Below are 18,340 nucleotides of genomic sequence, written 5' to 3' on the forward strand. Positions count from 1 at the left end.
GTTACTGAGGTCAGGTCCAAATTGTTCAATCAATTGTAGATCAATTGTAGTGGTTTTTTTTTTTTTTTTTTTTTTTTTAATCTCCCTATAACCATATCTGTTGGTTATAGGGAGATATTCTCTACTTGTTGATATTCCTCAGTCTTCTAGAAAATGCAGTTATGGAAATAAAACCCTGGATGTACAACTCAAACCTGTATTTATCCCGGTTGATTTTAATTCTTAAAAATGTATCTAAAGGATTAAATGTGCCCTGCTTTCAACATCGTGCAGGCATATGGGCTCATGTAAATTAGTTCAATAAAAATTCTTTAAGATGCTCATCTCTACCATGTTTTTATGTCTTTGGGATCACAGAAGGTACTTCCTACCTTTCCTCTGATTATAATGCCATTAACTTCAGATTTTTAGTTTGCAGGTAACCAAGTTTCCTAAACAAAACAAAACAAAAAAAATATATAAATTAATTAATAGGAAAATAAATAAAGCAATTACCACATGGCAGACACATAGAGCAAAAAATAATAAAAATAAACTCCTTCATAATAAAACAGAAAGGGGGAGAATCAAGACGAAGGATATTGCAGAAGTAATGCCCCTAAAATAATTTAGAGAAAGCCAAAAATAAGGGAAGACCTAAAGAGGTCCAACTTTAAAGTATCAACTGGAGAGGTTTGGTTTTCTTCTGTGGTGGATGCAATACATACCACCTTGATAAGATTGCAATCCTAAAGGATTGCAATCCAAACACAATGAGTTTGCAATGGGGGAGATCTTGCCTGATCTGTCTTGTGATGAAGTAATAAAACAATTGGATTAAAAAAAAATTGGTGTTATATAGTCTTTAGTAAACCTTTAACCTATATAAACTATTGCGAAGCAAAGAGTGGATCAAAGACTGGTTGAAGGACAGGAGAAGAGGAGTCCCTTGGGATCAGCGTTGAGCCCCCTCTTGTTTTTAATTGCCATTAATTACATTGATATGGGAGATAGGGAATGCCTTCAAATTTTTTTGATGATTTGAAGGTGGTTAATGACCAGAACCAGGCTCTATTTCTTCAAAATGATATGAATATGGTCTGAGAAATGGCAATGATACCAAATGTAGGGTATTGCATCTGGAAAATAGTAATCCAGGAGCAGTTTACAGACCTAGGTGGGGTATATTCGTATTAACAGTCCCCAAGTGCGCAGTTCTAACTGTAAATTTATTGTGTCCATAGAAGTGTGTTCACAGGCTGATTTGCATGTTGTATGGGCTGAAAACCACAGAATATTTGTGGGGAATCTTACATCCCCTCCATCTGAGATCAGTTAACTAATCTCGAATGAAGAGGACGCTAGAAATTTCTCCAGTCAGTCATCAATGGAAATTGATGATTGGAGAAATGGGCTACATCTTAGGTACTGCCTACAGGTTTGGACCATTTCAGTTCTGCAAAGTATAATGTCAGGTAACCAGGCATTTTCAAGGAGATGTGATTGAGAAGTTTAAGTCTCTGAATTGATTGAGTAAATGCTGGGGGCATGCTTGCTCTTTCTTGAGGGGACATAAAAAGGATGATTGCAGGATGGATGTGCGAAAATTTGCTTTCAATCAATTGATTATTGGGACAAACTTCCATCTGGCATTGTAGAAGTGTGTAGTTTAAATAAATTTTATTAAGAATTAAGCAGTTATTAGAGGTAATGGAGAAAGAGTTGAGGTCAGTAGGTTATTTTTTATTATTATTTTTTAGCTGATGCTATATAAGCTTGCTTCCTTGCATCCTTTGCCGTGACTAATACATATGTAGATAAGTTTAGATATGTATGAAAAAGAGTTGCCAATTTTCTATTGTGATTTTGATAAAATTTTGGGATGGTTCGACGTGTTCCTAAAAGACTCAAATGTAAAAATCTGTCCACTTAGAGTATAATATAATTATTACATGCAAACAAACATTATGTGCTTTAGACTATTGTGAGAGTGTTTAAAACTTTGCTGCATAAGTTAGAAGAATTAGTCTCTCTTCAGTTGTACGAGGTTTCATTTCTATTGTTATATTTCCATCACTGAATATCTGATTTCTTCAGCTTGACCAGGTACTTCACACTTAAAAAAAAAAAAACTCTTTTTCATGGGAACTTAACAATCTTTGAAGTAATCTGGGATCTTTTTAAGAAATTTGTTTACGTGTTGTAGCAAAATATTGCTTTAATTTGGTGGGAACTATAGTTTCATTTTTTCCATGTATACAGTACATTTAGGATTAGAGCATAATTCATCCCCATGTGATCTAAATTACATTTATAAATAATTATTTTGATACCTACAAGGTTTTCTTTGTTTTTGTCTAATAAAATATTAAATAATAAAACATACTAATAAAATATTAGCACTTTTCTGGCTTTTGGTGTTAAATTTTACTCTACCACTGTTTTGTGAACTATTGTCATTCTAAGTCACTTCTTGATCTTAATTCTTTATTTTTCTGATAAGAATTTTTCTACAACAGTGTTATTAAATATGATAAAAAAAGGAATATAAAGGAAACTAACATTTGTTATCATCAAATATACATACAGACTACAGTAGCTACTGTGCATATTACTGTGCAAATGTGTAGATTGAAAAACTTCTCAACAAATGAAGAAATGGTGGTTTACCAATAGTTTAGCATTTCCAGCTCAGCAAATTGAATTTGTCTAACAACTGTGGATTTCAGAGAATAAAATTAAAAATAAGCAACACGGTTAATAAAATTTTGAAGTCAAAATATGAAGGATGAACACGTAATTTGCAGACTGGTGCAAGATCTTATCTTGATTGTCTTCATCTGAATCTTCTGTGGATTTCTTCTTGAAATACTCTCCCTTGAACTTTACAAACTTTCTCCACTGTCTTACCCACACATTAAATGCTTCTTGCAAGCCATTTTTCGAATAATTGCGAAGTGCTTCTGTTGTAGCCCTGCGAGCACTGTTGTGTCGGATGCAAAATGCTTGCCTTTCAGAGCATTCTTCAGATATGGAAACAGGAAGAAATCACATGGGGCTAAGTCCGGTGGGTAAGCAGGATGTGGCAGAACCTCTGCACCTATGGCAGTGATCACTGCCTGCACAATATTAGCTGTATGGGGCCTGGCACTGTCTTAATGGAGAAACCACTTCACACCGGAAAGTTCAGTCACACCAGAATATGGCCGTCCTACCAAGGCACTCATTACCATATGCTTCATTCATCTCTTAAACTGTTTCTGGTGCATTTAAGCCCCTCTGACACAATAATGAATCACATCTCTGTTCAATCTGTATGTCCAACATGATACTTGCTTCAAATCAATCATCAGCGACACGTGGCTAAAAAAAACTCTTCACGCATCACTAGCTCAACAAGTACTGGCATATGCACACACAGTCTGCTCAATAGCGATCAGGGAGAGCACCTGTAGTAGCAGTTATGGAAAGTTTGTGTGGTAAAGAAAATATTGCACCAGTATGCGAATTATTGATCACCTCTCATATATGAACACGTTTGATGGTAAGACTTTGGCAGTACTAATAAGTTATTATTAAATTTACAATAAATGTTTATTAAGTTAAATGTACTTTAAATATTTATGAAACTTAGTTTGTAAGAAAAAGTTTTATGAATCAACAGGGCTTACCTTTATTTTTTGATATAGGAAGCTTCTTTTCCAACTCTCCTTGTCCAACTCGCTAATACTTCATGGGGAAGGCGATGTCAATTTTGCAAAACATTGTCATAAAGTTAGATTTTGGAGGTCTAAACGGGCTAATAATTAAGGATCGATTTTACATTTTGGTCCTGTGGCTGGAATTTTGAGTTAAATTTAGGGGTCTAATAATTGGGTAAGGGGCGGGGTGGGGGTAGGGGTTGGGGTTATTCTCTACATTCCTTAAGTTGGACTAGAACTTTTCGGGGCATCATGTTCACAGGAAGAGAGTTACTCACAATTAATCCGAAACTTTTTTTCTTTCCTTATGTTGTAGTATTTGTTCTTCACGCATGCGTATAAGTGACCAATCGTCGGACAATAGGAATGGCCTACGGATATTGATTGAAGTTTCATGTAGTTTCATCTCTAAGGTTTCTGCAATGAGTAGTTTGTAGTAGTTGTGTTGAATATTTATAATTTTTGTTTCCGTAAAGCCGTAAAGCTTTACGGAAACAAATATCTTCCAGATATCTTCCGTAAAGATATTACGGAAGATATCTGGACGACATCCTAATCATCACAGACCATTCGACCATAAACAATATTCTACAGGTTTTTAATAACATCCATCAGAGACTAAAATTTGAATTAGAAACTGAAGCAGAATCCCACTCCATAAATTTCCTTAATTTTACCATACACAGATTAGACCAAAAACTAAATTTCAGCATATACAGAAAACCCACTAATAAAGGGATGCTTCTACATTTCCACAGTTACCACCCCCAACCATACAAAAAATCGGTCATGCTGAACCAATTTCAAAATGCCTATAAATATTCTTCCACCCAGATTTCTCTAACCACTGAAATAAATGAACTAACAAGAAGATTCTCAAATAGGGGTTACCCTCTAACCTATATAAACAAAGTCAAAAAAATAGCCCGTGATAAAATAAATAACAACAACCTCGCAACAAACATAGCAAAAAAATCCGACAAGACCAAAAAAATATATTTCATCACCATCCCATATATCGAGCACTGGTACAATAAACTTAACCAAATATGCAAGGGAACCGACATGAAAATCATAGCAAAACCCATGAACAAACTATACACATTTTCAGAAATCGGCCTTCAAACACCACATTCCAATCACAGCATGACCTCGTATACAGTATACCATGCAAAAATTGTGACGCTGTCTACGTAGGATCCACCATGGGAGTGGCACAGCTTCGAGCAAAACAACACGAAGCTTCGGTGCGGGCGGGTCATTCAAATGCATCGGAACTTTCGTTCCACGCAATAAATGAAAGACATACTTTCGGCTTTACGGAAACAAAAATTATAAATATTCAACACAACTACTACAAACTACTCATTGCAGAAACCTTAGAGATGAAACTACATGAAACTTCAATTAATATCCGTAGGCCATTCCTATTGTCCGACGATTGGTCACTTATACGCATGCGTGAAGAACAAATACTACAACATAAGGAAAGAAAAAAAGTTTCGGATTAATTGTGAGTAACTCTCTTCCTGTGAACATGATGCCCCGAAAAGTTCTAGTCCAACTTAAGGAATGTAGAGAATAACCCCAACCCCTACCCCCACCCCGCCCCTTACCCAATTATTAGACCCCTAAATTTAACTCAAAATTCCAGCCACAGGACCAAAATGTAAAATCGATCCTTAATTATTAGCCCGTTTAGACCTCCAAAATCTAACTTTATGACAATGTTTTGCAAAATTGACATCGCCTTCCCCATGAAGTATTAGCGAGTTGGACAAGGAGAGTTGGAAAAGAAGCTTCCTATATCAAAAAAAAAAAAAAAGGTAAGCCCTGTTGATTCATAATATAATAGAATATAGGAATTATCGAGCACGTAATAGCTCTCTAGTATCAAAAGTAAGAAAAAGTGTAACATTTGTAAAAGGTGAAATCTAAAAATTTGTGACAAACCATGGGTAATAACATAGTTACAAAGCATTGTAACTATATTATAACCCACGTCTGTAATGTAGGTTCACATAATGTCACATTTTCCAAGAATAACAGTTTGTTGACCTTTGGAGGGGAGAGGTATGGTGCCCACTCCAAGTTATTCCAGGTTGTTAATTTGTACACAAATGAAAATTGGCCTGTGACATAGTACACTCGATAAAAATCATGTATAGTTTTACATGTGATCCAACAAACCAGGGCCAAAATAAGCGATATGCAGAGGAATCCTCCAAGCAACAAATGAACTTGTAGGTAGAAGGAATCTGTTTTGTAGTGACAGGCTACATTTAAACAGAGGTGGTGTAAGAGTTTTTCAAGTGTCATTGAAGATATCTTAAAGGTTCAGGAAAACTGTGGGGGAACAAGGGTAATATATATTCACATTTATCTGATAATATTGGTCAAAGTAAAGAGTTCTTGTTTAGTACTGCAACAGACCATATTAGCAAGATGTTCTGAGGGCAGAAATGTTTCAAATGAGCGGGTAGCTAATGCCAGGAAAGCAAGCTTAAATAACTTCAAGGTTCAAGGGATGTGTTAGGATAGTTAATTATACAAGAACACTAAGTCTTAATTGTCTATACACTAATGTCAGATGTGTCATCAATAAAATGAGTGAATTCAAACTGCTGGTTAGGACAAGTAATGCTGACATAATAGAGCTTATTTATGGTGCCACCCAGAAATAGGGGAGGATGAGTTTCAGTATGGTATATACAATGTATTTAGGAAGGTTAGGGCAGATAGAAGGGGGCAGATAGAAGGTGGGGCCATGCTTCTTATCACATACAGCCCGAGCGCAACAAAACCTTTCCCGGATTCAGATGTTTCAAATGCTAATATAGAATTTGTATGGTGTGAGTTAGAAATGAAGGTATAATGAGAGTAGGAGTAATCTACAGGGCAGGTGATTGTGAAGATTATAATGAGAGCCTCTACATGCAAATAAAATGGGCAAGCAAGCGTGAATGTCTTATTATGGGTGATTTTAATTTGTCTCTAATCGATTGGTGCAAATGGGAAGAAAACTCAACACGGATAAAAATTTTTAATCAACTACGTCAGCATTTCCCAAACCCTGTTCATAACCCTGTTCCAGCTAAACAGACCAGTCTGGAACTGGTCAAATTATTCGTTCTGTGTGTGGCAAATTAATGATAAATAAAGTTATTATTATATATTTATGCAAAAATAAGAATAAAATTGAGTTGTTTTAAACATAAAACTCTGAATTTCCTTTTCAGAAAACCCAGTGTTCTCTCTCTCTCTCTCTCTCTCTCTCACACACACACACACACACACACACGCGCACACAGAAATATATGCATATATACAGGAACTCCCTGACTTACGTAAGGGTTGCATTCCGCAGAACGCTATGTGTCGGAATTTCCGCCATGCTTGTGCAGCACTCGCAACTGTGCTAGCTGAATTGAATGAATCAAAAAAGAAATATTCTACAAACATGTAAATAGAATTATTTATTGTATTTATTCAATTTTTTATATCATGCGCAGGAAAAATTATAAAAGTGTGCAATTTAAAAAAATTACAAAAAAAAGAGAGGAGACAGGCATAACGTCAGTCGTTTTACCTCTCGAGCAGCGTTGCCAGAATCAATGTCTTCAGCTGATAAGTACGCTGCTGCAGAGGATGAGGGCTGTGGAGATTTAGAAGGGATTGGCCGGTCAACCTTACGAAAGAACATATTAATGGATGACTGGACGATGGCTTTTTTCTTTTCATCGTAGATTTCTTTGTAGCAAGCAAGCATAAATCATTCACCCCTCTGTTAACTTTTAAGAATCGTTCGCTGTCAAGATCCATCTTCTCAAACTTTGTCATTGCCGATGCAATTTTATGAAATGCTATTGCCATCTCTCTCTGGTGATGAAGCATCTCGGCTCCTCATTTGGTTCATCTTGAGCTTGCATGCCAATAAGTTCTTCATTAGATAATTCCTTCTCTTCCTCTATTAACTCCTCCACGTCTTTGGCATGAGCCTCCAACTGAAGTAGCTCTGCAACCTTTACAAACTTATCTGTAACCTCTTCACATGATTCGTCTTTCTCAAATCCTTCAAAGCCTTTTACGTGCCGTGGGCATATTTTCTGCCATGCGCCATTTAAACAACTTTAAGTAATTTCCGCCGAGCCCTTATTAATGTTTAAGATGGTTTGGTAAATATTGTAAGATTTTCAAAAGTCTCTGAATGTAAAATTTTTCTCATTGTCTACTGCAGACAATACCCGAACAAATGTGCATAAATAGTATGCTTTTAAATTCGAAATAACACCCTGATCCATAAGTTGGATGAGCGAAGTCGTGTTTGGCGGTAGAAATATGACTCCATGTTTGAATTGAAATCATCTAGATGCGTAGGATGTCCAGGAGCATTATCTAATAGAAGCAAAATCTTGAAAGGAACATTGTTGTCTTTACAATATTTTTCAACCTCAGGAATGAAGCAGCATTTAAACCAATCTTCAAAGAGTGATATTGTTATCCATGCTGTCTGGTTCGATCTGAAATGCACGGGTAGGGTGGCTTTATTGATGCCCTTAAATGCACAAGGATTTCTAGAATGGTACACAAGCAGTGGCTTTAATCTGTAATCTCCCCATGAATTAGCCCCAAGCAAAAGCGTGGCGATATCTTTTGATGCCTTGAAACCTGGCATTGTATTTTCCTCTTTGGCAATGTATGTTTGATCCGGCATTTTTTCCCAATACAGAGCAGTCTCGTCTCGTCAACATTAAAAATTTGCTGCGTTGAATAGCTGCCTTCAATAATTTTTTCCAACACGTCACAAAATTTCTGTGCAGCTGCAGAATCAGCACTGGCAACTCTGCATACTTTAAAATTGTGAAAACTAGCGCAATGCTTGAACCTAACCACCTGTTTCTTGCCATGAACTTGGGTTGGGGTTCGCCGTACTTATCCTTATTATCTTTATAAATAACTAGTTGCTTTTGAATGGTCATTAGACTCAGGGGCACTCGCTTCTGAATCTGATTTTCGATCCATATTATTAACAGCTTTCCATCTTCAATATAGCACTTGAATGCTGTTTTGTGATCACTGTTGATCTTAAGTGTGTTGATCCTTTGACATGTTCTTTTATATGTGCACTTATCTTTAAAATAGTATTCACTGTTGAAGCAGCAAGACTTAATTCCCTTGCAATAGATGATAAACTTTGTCCTACTTCGTACTTCTTAATCATTTTCATCTTCATTTCTAAATCAATTTTGTTTTGTTTCTTGGCACTACCAGCACTTGCACTTTTCGTTGGTCGCTTTCGCTTCATCATAGTAATACGTAAATAGAAATGAAGAGAAGTTTCTGAAAATTTGTTTTTTTATGATCAAAGATTTCAGTGAAAGGGAACATATTTCACCGTAATAGCGTAAAAACTCACACAATTGCAGTTATCAGTATTATAGCAAATGCAATAAGATCTAGTTTACTACCCATTTATAATTAGATGCACTAACAGAAAAGCCCAATAAACTGGAAAGTGCAAATTGTTTTATGGTCGGGACTTCCAGAAATGTGCTTTAGAAAAATATCACAAAGGCGTTCAAAATTGATTCTTATAATGGGAACATATAATAACGATGAAAGGCTAGTGCAATTTCCATTATAAATGTGACTTTTAGAGAGATAAATATCTTAGTAATATAGCGAAATTTTCAACTTCCAAGGACTTGGAACGAATTCCAAAAAAAAAACACAATGTTATTGGGTTCACATTACAATATTTTCACGATACCTCCATTTCTTCCTACGTGATGCAAAATACGTTTCCACAATTTTTTTAAGTTTGCACCGGCCGGCAAAACCTTACGTAAATTCGAAATTCCATAAGTCGAGTATTACATAAGTCGGGGAGTTCCTGTATATATAGACAAATGTTTATTTTCGGTGTATTGGGTAGGGGTGCTTACCTGTAAATTGTAATTACCATGGACAGTCGTCTAGTGTATTGCGGGGAGAGAAAGAATGTTACGTGCTTGTTTCAATGACTATATGGTATGTAGAGGTGACCTCAGGTATTGGAATGCAGTAAGACGTACAGGGTTGACGGTGGGATTAAACACAATGAGGCTACACATTCCAGGATAGGGGAGAAGGCATAATGTACAAAATAGCGTGAAAAAGATGCTGAATTTTGTATGAGGCGAAGTCAGTATGTATAGCAGTAAAATAGCATCTTAATATTGCTTTCAAAACCTAATCGCACACAAGAGATAAAAGATAGGGATTCAGAACAGTAAAAAGGAATGTGAGGTAGTCCGGGTCACTATCCCGTCCCTGTAGTAGGACCCTGAATGTAATTTCTGGGACTGTGTCCCATGTGTTTAAGTCAATTATGTTAATAATGGTGGAGGTAGACCATTATATTACTATTCACGATAAAAATATAATTACATATAATGACAATAAAAATAGTGAAAAAATACTCCTATGATAACCAATCGGTAGGCACAGGTTTTCCAGACCGTGAGACACCAAAAAGGTTAAGGGGTATTGCCTATACATTATTTACACAGCCTGGATGCAGAGGATGTCATTATGCTAATATATTTGTCATATCTACTGGTTGATTAATTATATTCTTATATTTTAAGATTTGGAATGCTTTGTTGAAATGGTAGTGAAGGTAGGCTGTCGGAAACTGATTGTCCAATAGCTTATTATATAAAGAGCACACCACCTTAATATTAAGGTACATTAACAACCTGGACAAAATTAACATCAATAGGTGCATAAACAAGCACTGTGATCTCCTACTTATCAACTGCCACAACCTACAAATAATATCAAGATTCAGTTACCCAAAGCCTTTCGGATCGATAGCATGTAATTACAAAGCCATAGCCACCAATCTAGATAAATTTATACCAGATTCCAACAGTTGCATATGCAACCAACCACATCTTAAATCCCATGTCGATACTCGTTTTGGACACATCATCACTGGTAATCTAGACATAATACCAAAGGAACGAACTAAAAAACATCATGGTGCATGGCTTCAAATTCAGGCTGCACCATCATATCAACCAAATTAAGTTAAATAAAAAAAAAAAGCAACTGTATCACAATTTACTCAACTTTGCTTTATGTTATCGTACAAATATAATACGCCCATAGAAGCCTTCCAAATATGGATATACTCAGTCCTCACTGATCTCAATAATTATCAAACCCTAGCTGTACATGGTGCCACCACTTGCCACAGGTATAAAATACAATTTCTCCACTCTCAAAAAGCACTTAGCTGAACTGCATAAGCACTTTATAATAACTACTGTAGATAAAGCCTCTAACAATTTTGCATTTATCTGCAAACATTTTTATTATCATGTTAAAATCCATAACTGAACTCAAGCAACACATACAAACCTATAACCAAAAACAATAGTATCATCACCAAGAAGCTCGGCGCCTCCGTAGTCAGGTGGGCAGGAGCAGCAGTGCATGCACATGCTTCTTGATTAGACCAAAGTTTGAGCCCGTAACCACCAAATACAGAGGATGCGAAAAGGTCAGTGGAATGACCACCGCATATCTCCAGAGCAATATGGCCTTAGTTGCTAATGCTCCTAAAAACCAAATAACAAAAAAAAAAAAAAAAAAAAAAACCAAGAAGCTTATTGCCTTCAGTAAGAAATTAAAAATTAACTTTAACAATTATAATCTACCATACATCTATTTTATACCTAAATTCCACAAAAATCCAAAAATGCCACTGTGGAGGTTGAGGGCTGTGGAGATTTAGAAGGGGTTGGCCGCTCAACCTTATGGAAGAACATATTAATGGATGACTGGACAGTGGCTTTTTTCTCTTCATTGTAGATTTCTTTGTAGCAAGCAAGCATATCATTCACCCCTCTGTTAACTTTTAAGAATCGTTCACTGTCCAGATTCATCTTCTCAGACCTTGCCATTGCCAATGCAATTTCACAAAATGCCATTGCCATCTCTCTAGTGATGAAGTGTCTTGGCTCTTCATTTGGTTCAACTTGATCTTCGTCAGCATTTTCTTCTTTCACTATCGCTGCCTGCAAGCCAATAAGTTCTTCATTAGGTAATTCCTTCTTTTCTTCCTCTATTAACTTCTCCACATCTTTGGCATCAACCTCCAACTGAAGTAGCTCTGTAACCTTTACAATCTTATCTGTAATCGCTTCATATGATTTGTCTTTTTCAAATCATTCAAAGCCTTTTACATGTCATGGGCATATTTTCTTCTATTCGCCATTTAAAAAACTTTTAGTAATTTCCGCCCAGGCTTTATTAATGTTTAAGATAGCGTGGTAAGTATCGTAAAATTTCTAAAAGTCTCTTAATTAAAAATTTTCTCACCGTCTACTGCAGACAATGCCTTAGCAAATGTTGTGTGTAAATAGTATGCTTTTAAATTCGAAATAACACCCTGATCCATAGGTTGGAATGGCAAGTCGTGTTTGGCAGTAGAAATATGACTTTCACGTTTGAATTGAAATCATCTGATAACGATGAAAGGGTAGTGCAATTTCCATTATAAATGTCATTTTAGAGGGATAAATAGCTTTGTAATATAGCGAAATTTTTAACTTCCAAGGACTTGGAACAAATTACGAAAAAAAACAATGTGTCATTGGGTTCGCATTATGATATTTTCACGATACCTCCATTTCTTCCTATGGGATTCAAAACACATTTCCAAGTTTTTTTTAAGTTTGTATGGGCCGGAAAAAACTTATGTAAAGATGAATTTCCATAAGTTGAGTATTACGTAAGTTGGGGAGTTCCTGTATACATTCTTTCCCATATTTGCATTAACAGAAGTTACTATAATTAAGATGTAAAGAAAAATTTACATATAGAGTGTTTCGTAAGTCTGGAACCATAGTGAACCATATTTTGTATCATAGTCTGGAACCATAGTGAACCATATTCTGTATCATAGTCTGGAATAATAATGAACTGCTACGAAATAGTTCAGTACATGTACCATTCACATGAACACAACAGTGCATATTTTTACATGTCTAGGAGGACATAATGAACATGATGTCACTGTTGAACAAACTATCCTTTGATCTCACAAGATAGTTTGTTCTTTAAGATGCTTAGCACTGCATGTTTTCAGCATACACTTTATCTTAGCCATAATTATGAGAGCTTCCTAGGATTCAGGGAGGTCCCAATGGGCTGGAGGTGTGCAAATGTATCACCAATTCACAAAGGGGAGTTCAAAAAGTGACACAAGCAACTATAGACTTGTTAGTTTAAATTCTTCTAGGGAAAATAATGGAATCACTGGTTAAAGAAGCGTTGCAGGATCATCTAGACAAGACTGCAGTAATAGTTAAGACACAGCATGGGTTTGTTAAAGGGGATTGGATACTATGATGTGGTCACAAAGGAACTGAACGCCAAAAATAATGTTGATATCATATACTTGGATTTCAGGAAAGCTTTTGATACTGTTGCATATAGAAGACTGCTGTACAATTTGAAGAGATATGATATTAAAGGTAAGTTGCTACAATGGATAAAGTGATGGTTGAGTGGGAGACGACAGAGAGTGGTAATCAATGGACAAGATAGTTTGTTCTTTAAGATGCTCTTCGTGGAAAAATGTTATTAGTGGAGTTCCCCAGGGTTTGGTGTTGAGCCCATTGTTGTTTTGTATATTTATCAATAATATTGATGAAGGTATAGCAGGCTTAGTGTTGAAGTTTGCAGATTATACAAAGGTTGACAGGGTTGTTAGCAACAGTAAAGACGGTATGCTACTGCAACTGGATCTAGATAAGTTGGGCAAATGGACTGAGAAGTGACAACCAAAGTTTAACATTGACAAATGCAAAGTACTGCATATGGGTAGCAATAACCAAAGAGAAATGTACCAACTGTGTGTGTGTTACTACACTCTGGAAAGTGAAAAGGACCTGGGGGATAATTGTGCAGTCAAATATGAAGTTCGCTGAGCAGTGCAGACAGGCTGCCTGGGTAAGTCATGGAGTCTTGTCAATGATATATAGGAATTTTGCTAGCAGGGACAGGGAGGTGATTTTCCTATTATACAAGGCAATGGTCAGGCCACACCTAGAATACTGTGTATAGGTCTGGAGGCCTCATTTTAGGAAGGATGTAGAGTTGCTAGAACAAGTACAAAGAAGGGCAAACAAGATTGATGAGGGGAACAAAGGGGTACTCCTACCAAGAAAGGCTTAAGTTCTGCAAATTGCAGCACCTGGAGAGTAGGCACCTGCAAGGTGATCTGATTGAGGTGTATAAGGCCTTGAATGGCTTGAGCAAGCTGAATACTGATGGGATTCTTCATCTTGCTCAGATTAAGAACCTTGAGGGGGCACAGATTCAAATTGAGGAAAGACAATTGTAGAATAGATCTGCTGAAATTTGCCTTTAACCAGCTGGTAGTTGATTGGTGGAACAGACTTTCATCTTTTGTTGTGGAAATTGATAGCCTAAATAAATTTAAGGCTGGGCTGGACATGCATTTGGAACGAATGGAGGGGTGAAATGAGAGGTGTTTTTTTTTTTTTTTTTTTTTGGCTGATGCTGCATAAGCTTGCCTTCTTGCCTCGTATGCCTCTACTAATACTAATGCTTTTAAATAGTCCCAGACATATAAGGTCAGGGTGATTGTGATGGCTATTCCATTGTTCCCCACCTTCAAATTCATTATCACTTGGAGGGTGTTCTGGGCGATTGCAAATATGTTGAACATATTTGCAACTTCTTGCTGACACTGACATCTACACCACAGAATTACTTCTACATACTTATCTTTGTTTAATGTCATCAATCACAGCTTAAAAAGACAAACTGTATAGCATGTGGTTTGAAGTTTGTGAGACACTCTGTATATATTAAACTGTTAATAGATGATAATAGAATTTGTTCTGTATAATTATGCAGAAAAAATTCTGTATAATTATACAGAACTAATATGGATAGATGATGTTACTTGGACCTACTAATGTATCTGAAAATCGCACTAAGAAATAATTTCACTTTTGCATTTTAAACATATTGTTTTTAAATACAGAAGGCCCAGGTTAACGACAGCTACATCAGACAGCCTTACTAGGTTACGAGACAGACAAGGGGGAACCACATCTGTTAAGAGTAAGTAGTTCTAGGCTTATTGCATTACCTAAATGCATATAATAAAATGAAGATTGATGTTTGAATATTTTTAAATATTAACAAGAGGGAGTTATACAGATAATTGTTAACTGAAGTCCTCTTTAATGCTTATTATCTTTTGTAATGTAGAAAAACTTAGTTTATTTTTATTTACTTAAATTATGTTGTAGACTTGTTGAAAATATTAAGACTTTCAAAATTTTGCAAGTCTCTGTTGCATTTATGTATGTTGTAGTAACAAAGAGCACATGAAGGAAAAAGCTAGGTTAGAACAGAATTTTGGAACCTTAACTTTCAAATTTAGAATATATAATTAAACAGAACATGTAATAGTTTGATTGCCTAACAGCAAAAGTTATTCTGAGATATTTTTTTCTGTACATTATTTGTGTATATGTCTAATATAACACGACATATAACATGGGTATCACTAACCAGGTGCCCAAAAAGGAATTTGAGTGTTGGTTTAAATTTAAGTATCATGGAGGTTCTCTGTTCACAGTTGATACGTAGTCCACTATTTACTATATTGCACAATGTAAAATGTGCAAAAGGTTTTTAATTTTTTTTTAATTGTTCTTTGGTGCATAATTTCTGACCTTTCTGTCTGTGGTGTTACATTCTGTGACCGACAGTTGTTCCCGAATATGATACTATTGACAAGAAGCATTCATTATTGAATGTCAGTTACATCCTTGATTTCTTTTAATATAAATACACTTAGCAAGGGTGGTGGGGAAAGAGAAAGAGTAACTTCTAACTAGTGCATAGCAAACTCTTATGGGGGGGGGGCCCATTTCAAAGTTAGGTTTTGGGGCCCCATGCACTAATTTTATCAGTTTTAGCGAAAAACATCAGTTTCATCTAGGTAGTCTCTTGTGCATTTCCCCCGTTATTTATTATATGTACCTTATGCCTCTACTTCTAACAGAGACCAAGGAGAAGAGTAGTTTGTTACTTTGTTATTAAATGAAAGATATTGTGATATTTGAGCTTTAAAATTACTGTTGATTCCCCCCCCCTCCAAGTCTGTTTAAAAAATAAAAGTATATGATAGTTCAGTTCTCTTCTGAATGAAATATTTCTGATGAAAATTCTAGTACAATGAATTATTATTATCTCTTTCTTCTCCTTATGGTTTCTTTCCCCCCACTCATCCTGCTTAGAGTACTGGTACCAGTTGCCTGTGTGGTTGTTATGTCCATTTACTATCATCAATTTGGTAAAGGAACTCTGACTTTCCTACAGGTGTTCAGGAATGTGGCTTTAAGGAGTTGTTTATAAATATTGTGTGGGAGGCATGTTGCTACCAGGTTCTTATGTAGACTCTTTGGCACCATGCCAGTGGTTAACACTACGATCATGATGGTCATTACCTGTTCCATATACCATATTACTTCACTGTTCCATATGTTGCTCCAGAACTCCTCAATCGTCTTGTGCTCAGGTGGTCCATTATCTTCTTTCCCTTTTTTGTCCAATACTTCTGTAGAAGGCTCTTTGGTTTTCAATGAAGATTCAGTTGTTTGTTTTCCTCTGCATACTCTCTTTGTATGGTGTGAGGTGGTTCTGCTTCAGAGTATCTAAGTATCATTATTATAAAAACTTTGTCTCCTTTATGGGATTTTTTTCTGCCCCTTCATGATGGGTACTGCTGTGAAGTGCATGGGGTGGTCAGTTGTGTCCAGTTATTATTATTATTACTGTTGGTCGAGGAACTCTCTTACTGTCCTACAGATGTTCAGGATCACAGTTTTCTGGAGTTTGATGTAAGTGTTCTCTGGGAGTCCTATTGTTCCTAGGTTCTTATGGAGGCCCATTGGCACCATGCCTGTGGTTGATATGGTCAGTACTTGTTTCATATGCCACATTTCTTTGGACTTTCATTATTATTATTATTGTTTGTTCACTTTGAGATATAGCAAAATATGCTAGTAGGATTCACATACAGCAGTATTACAATTTTTTTTACAATATAATATAACAATTTTTACAGTTCAACAATTTACAAAATGTGTGATACACACACAATCCAACAATTTACAAATGTGTGATACACACACATTCCATACAGTTGACTTCTGAAAGGGTAAAGCTGTGGAGCTTTCCAAGCATATTGGATGCCTTATTTCAGGTTGGCTCCAGGTCCCAAGTCTTATAGTGATCAAACGATTCTCTGAGCTATAACCTTTGCAAGACATGCAATAAAAGTTAGAGAGAAAATCTTTATTGTATAGTAAAGATACAGATACAATAATGTGCCCGCCACAGCCAGGAGGCCACTACCCATACCATGCTGATCTCCTTAAAAGGAGTAATAACAAGATAGGACTTATTAATTATATCAGAGGTGGAAATTGACCAAGAGTTATACAAGCAAAGAGTCATTCAAGAAAGGAGAATCATTAATCAAAAAGACTTCTGTTATCTGACAAGGAGCATAATCCTCACCTTTAGCTCTCCTAACTTACCAACATCAAAGCAGTCTACCTTTACTGCCATGTGCGACCTTTACATTCCTAACCCTATCAAGTGCTTCAAGTGCCAAAAATATGGGTGTTCTCAAAATGTGTCGAGGTGAGGCAGTGTGTCCTAATTGTGGATTAGGACACACAACCAATCTGGAGCACAACCAATCTGCTTGCAATGTTAATACTCCTCATTGCTTAAACTGTAAGGGTAACCACCTAGCATTCTCAAAAATATGTGAACTATAGAAGCAAGGTAAAAAATCCAGAAATTATAAAGTGAAATAAAGGTATATCAGTTCCCCCAAATATATAGTAGTAGTAGCAATGGCAAATGATACAAGAAAGCAAGCTTATATAGCATCAGCCAAAAAAAAACCAAAAAAAAACAGTTAACCCATCTGTACTCCTCCAAGAATTCTCGAATTTATTCAACCCATCCACTTTCACAACGGCAGATGGAAGCCTGTTCCAATGATCAACTACCCACTGGCTGAAGGCAAACTTCCACACATCTCTCCTGTAATCATTCTCCCTCGACTTGAATTTATGCCCCCTCATGTGTGTGACCTCTGCAAGTGGAAGAATACCGTTAACAGTCAGCTTGCTCAATCTATTCAAGGCTTTAAACACCTCAATCAGATCTCCCTGCAGCTGCTTAGTTTCAAGATGCTACAGTTTGCAGAACTGACACCTCTCTGGGTAAAAGCACCCTTTTGTTCCCATCACCAATCCGGTTGCCCTTCTCTGCACCCATTCCAGCAGATCTACATCACTTCCTAAAGTGAGGCCTTCAGACTTGTATACTCAAGTACTCAAGATGTGGCCTAACCGTGGTCTTATACAAAGGGACAATCACCTCCTTATCCCTGTTAGCAAAGTTTTTGTATATCGTTGACAAAACCCTATGAGCTACCCTGTCAGCATGTCTGCACTGCTGAGAGAATTTCATGTCTGACTGCATAGTTGCCCCAAGTCTTTTTTATTCTCCACCACCCTGTGTGTAGTACCACACAATTGATA

General features: G+C 36.4%; 1 protein-coding gene across 1 annotated transcript in view; it reads left to right on the plus strand.

The window, feature by feature from the left end:
• The window catches only part of LOC150091537 (SH2B adapter protein 2-like), a 155,181-nt gene that overhangs the window by 61,497 nt on the left and 75,344 nt on the right, over positions 1–18,340 (plus strand). The window contains exon 4 of the mRNA XM_090384456.1: positions 14,749–14,828. Within this exon, the coding sequence (XP_090240582.1) occupies positions 14,749–14,828 (80 nt within the window). The remainder of the gene's footprint in view (positions 1–14,748; positions 14,829–18,340) is intronic.

The sequence above is a fragment of the Mastigoproctus giganteus genome, chromosome 1 (assembly GCF_048544385.1).
Source record: "Mastigoproctus giganteus isolate SK-2022 chromosome 1, ASM4854438v1, whole genome shotgun sequence".
Lineage (NCBI taxonomy): Eukaryota > Metazoa > Arthropoda > Arachnida > Uropygi > Thelyphonidae > Mastigoproctus > Mastigoproctus giganteus.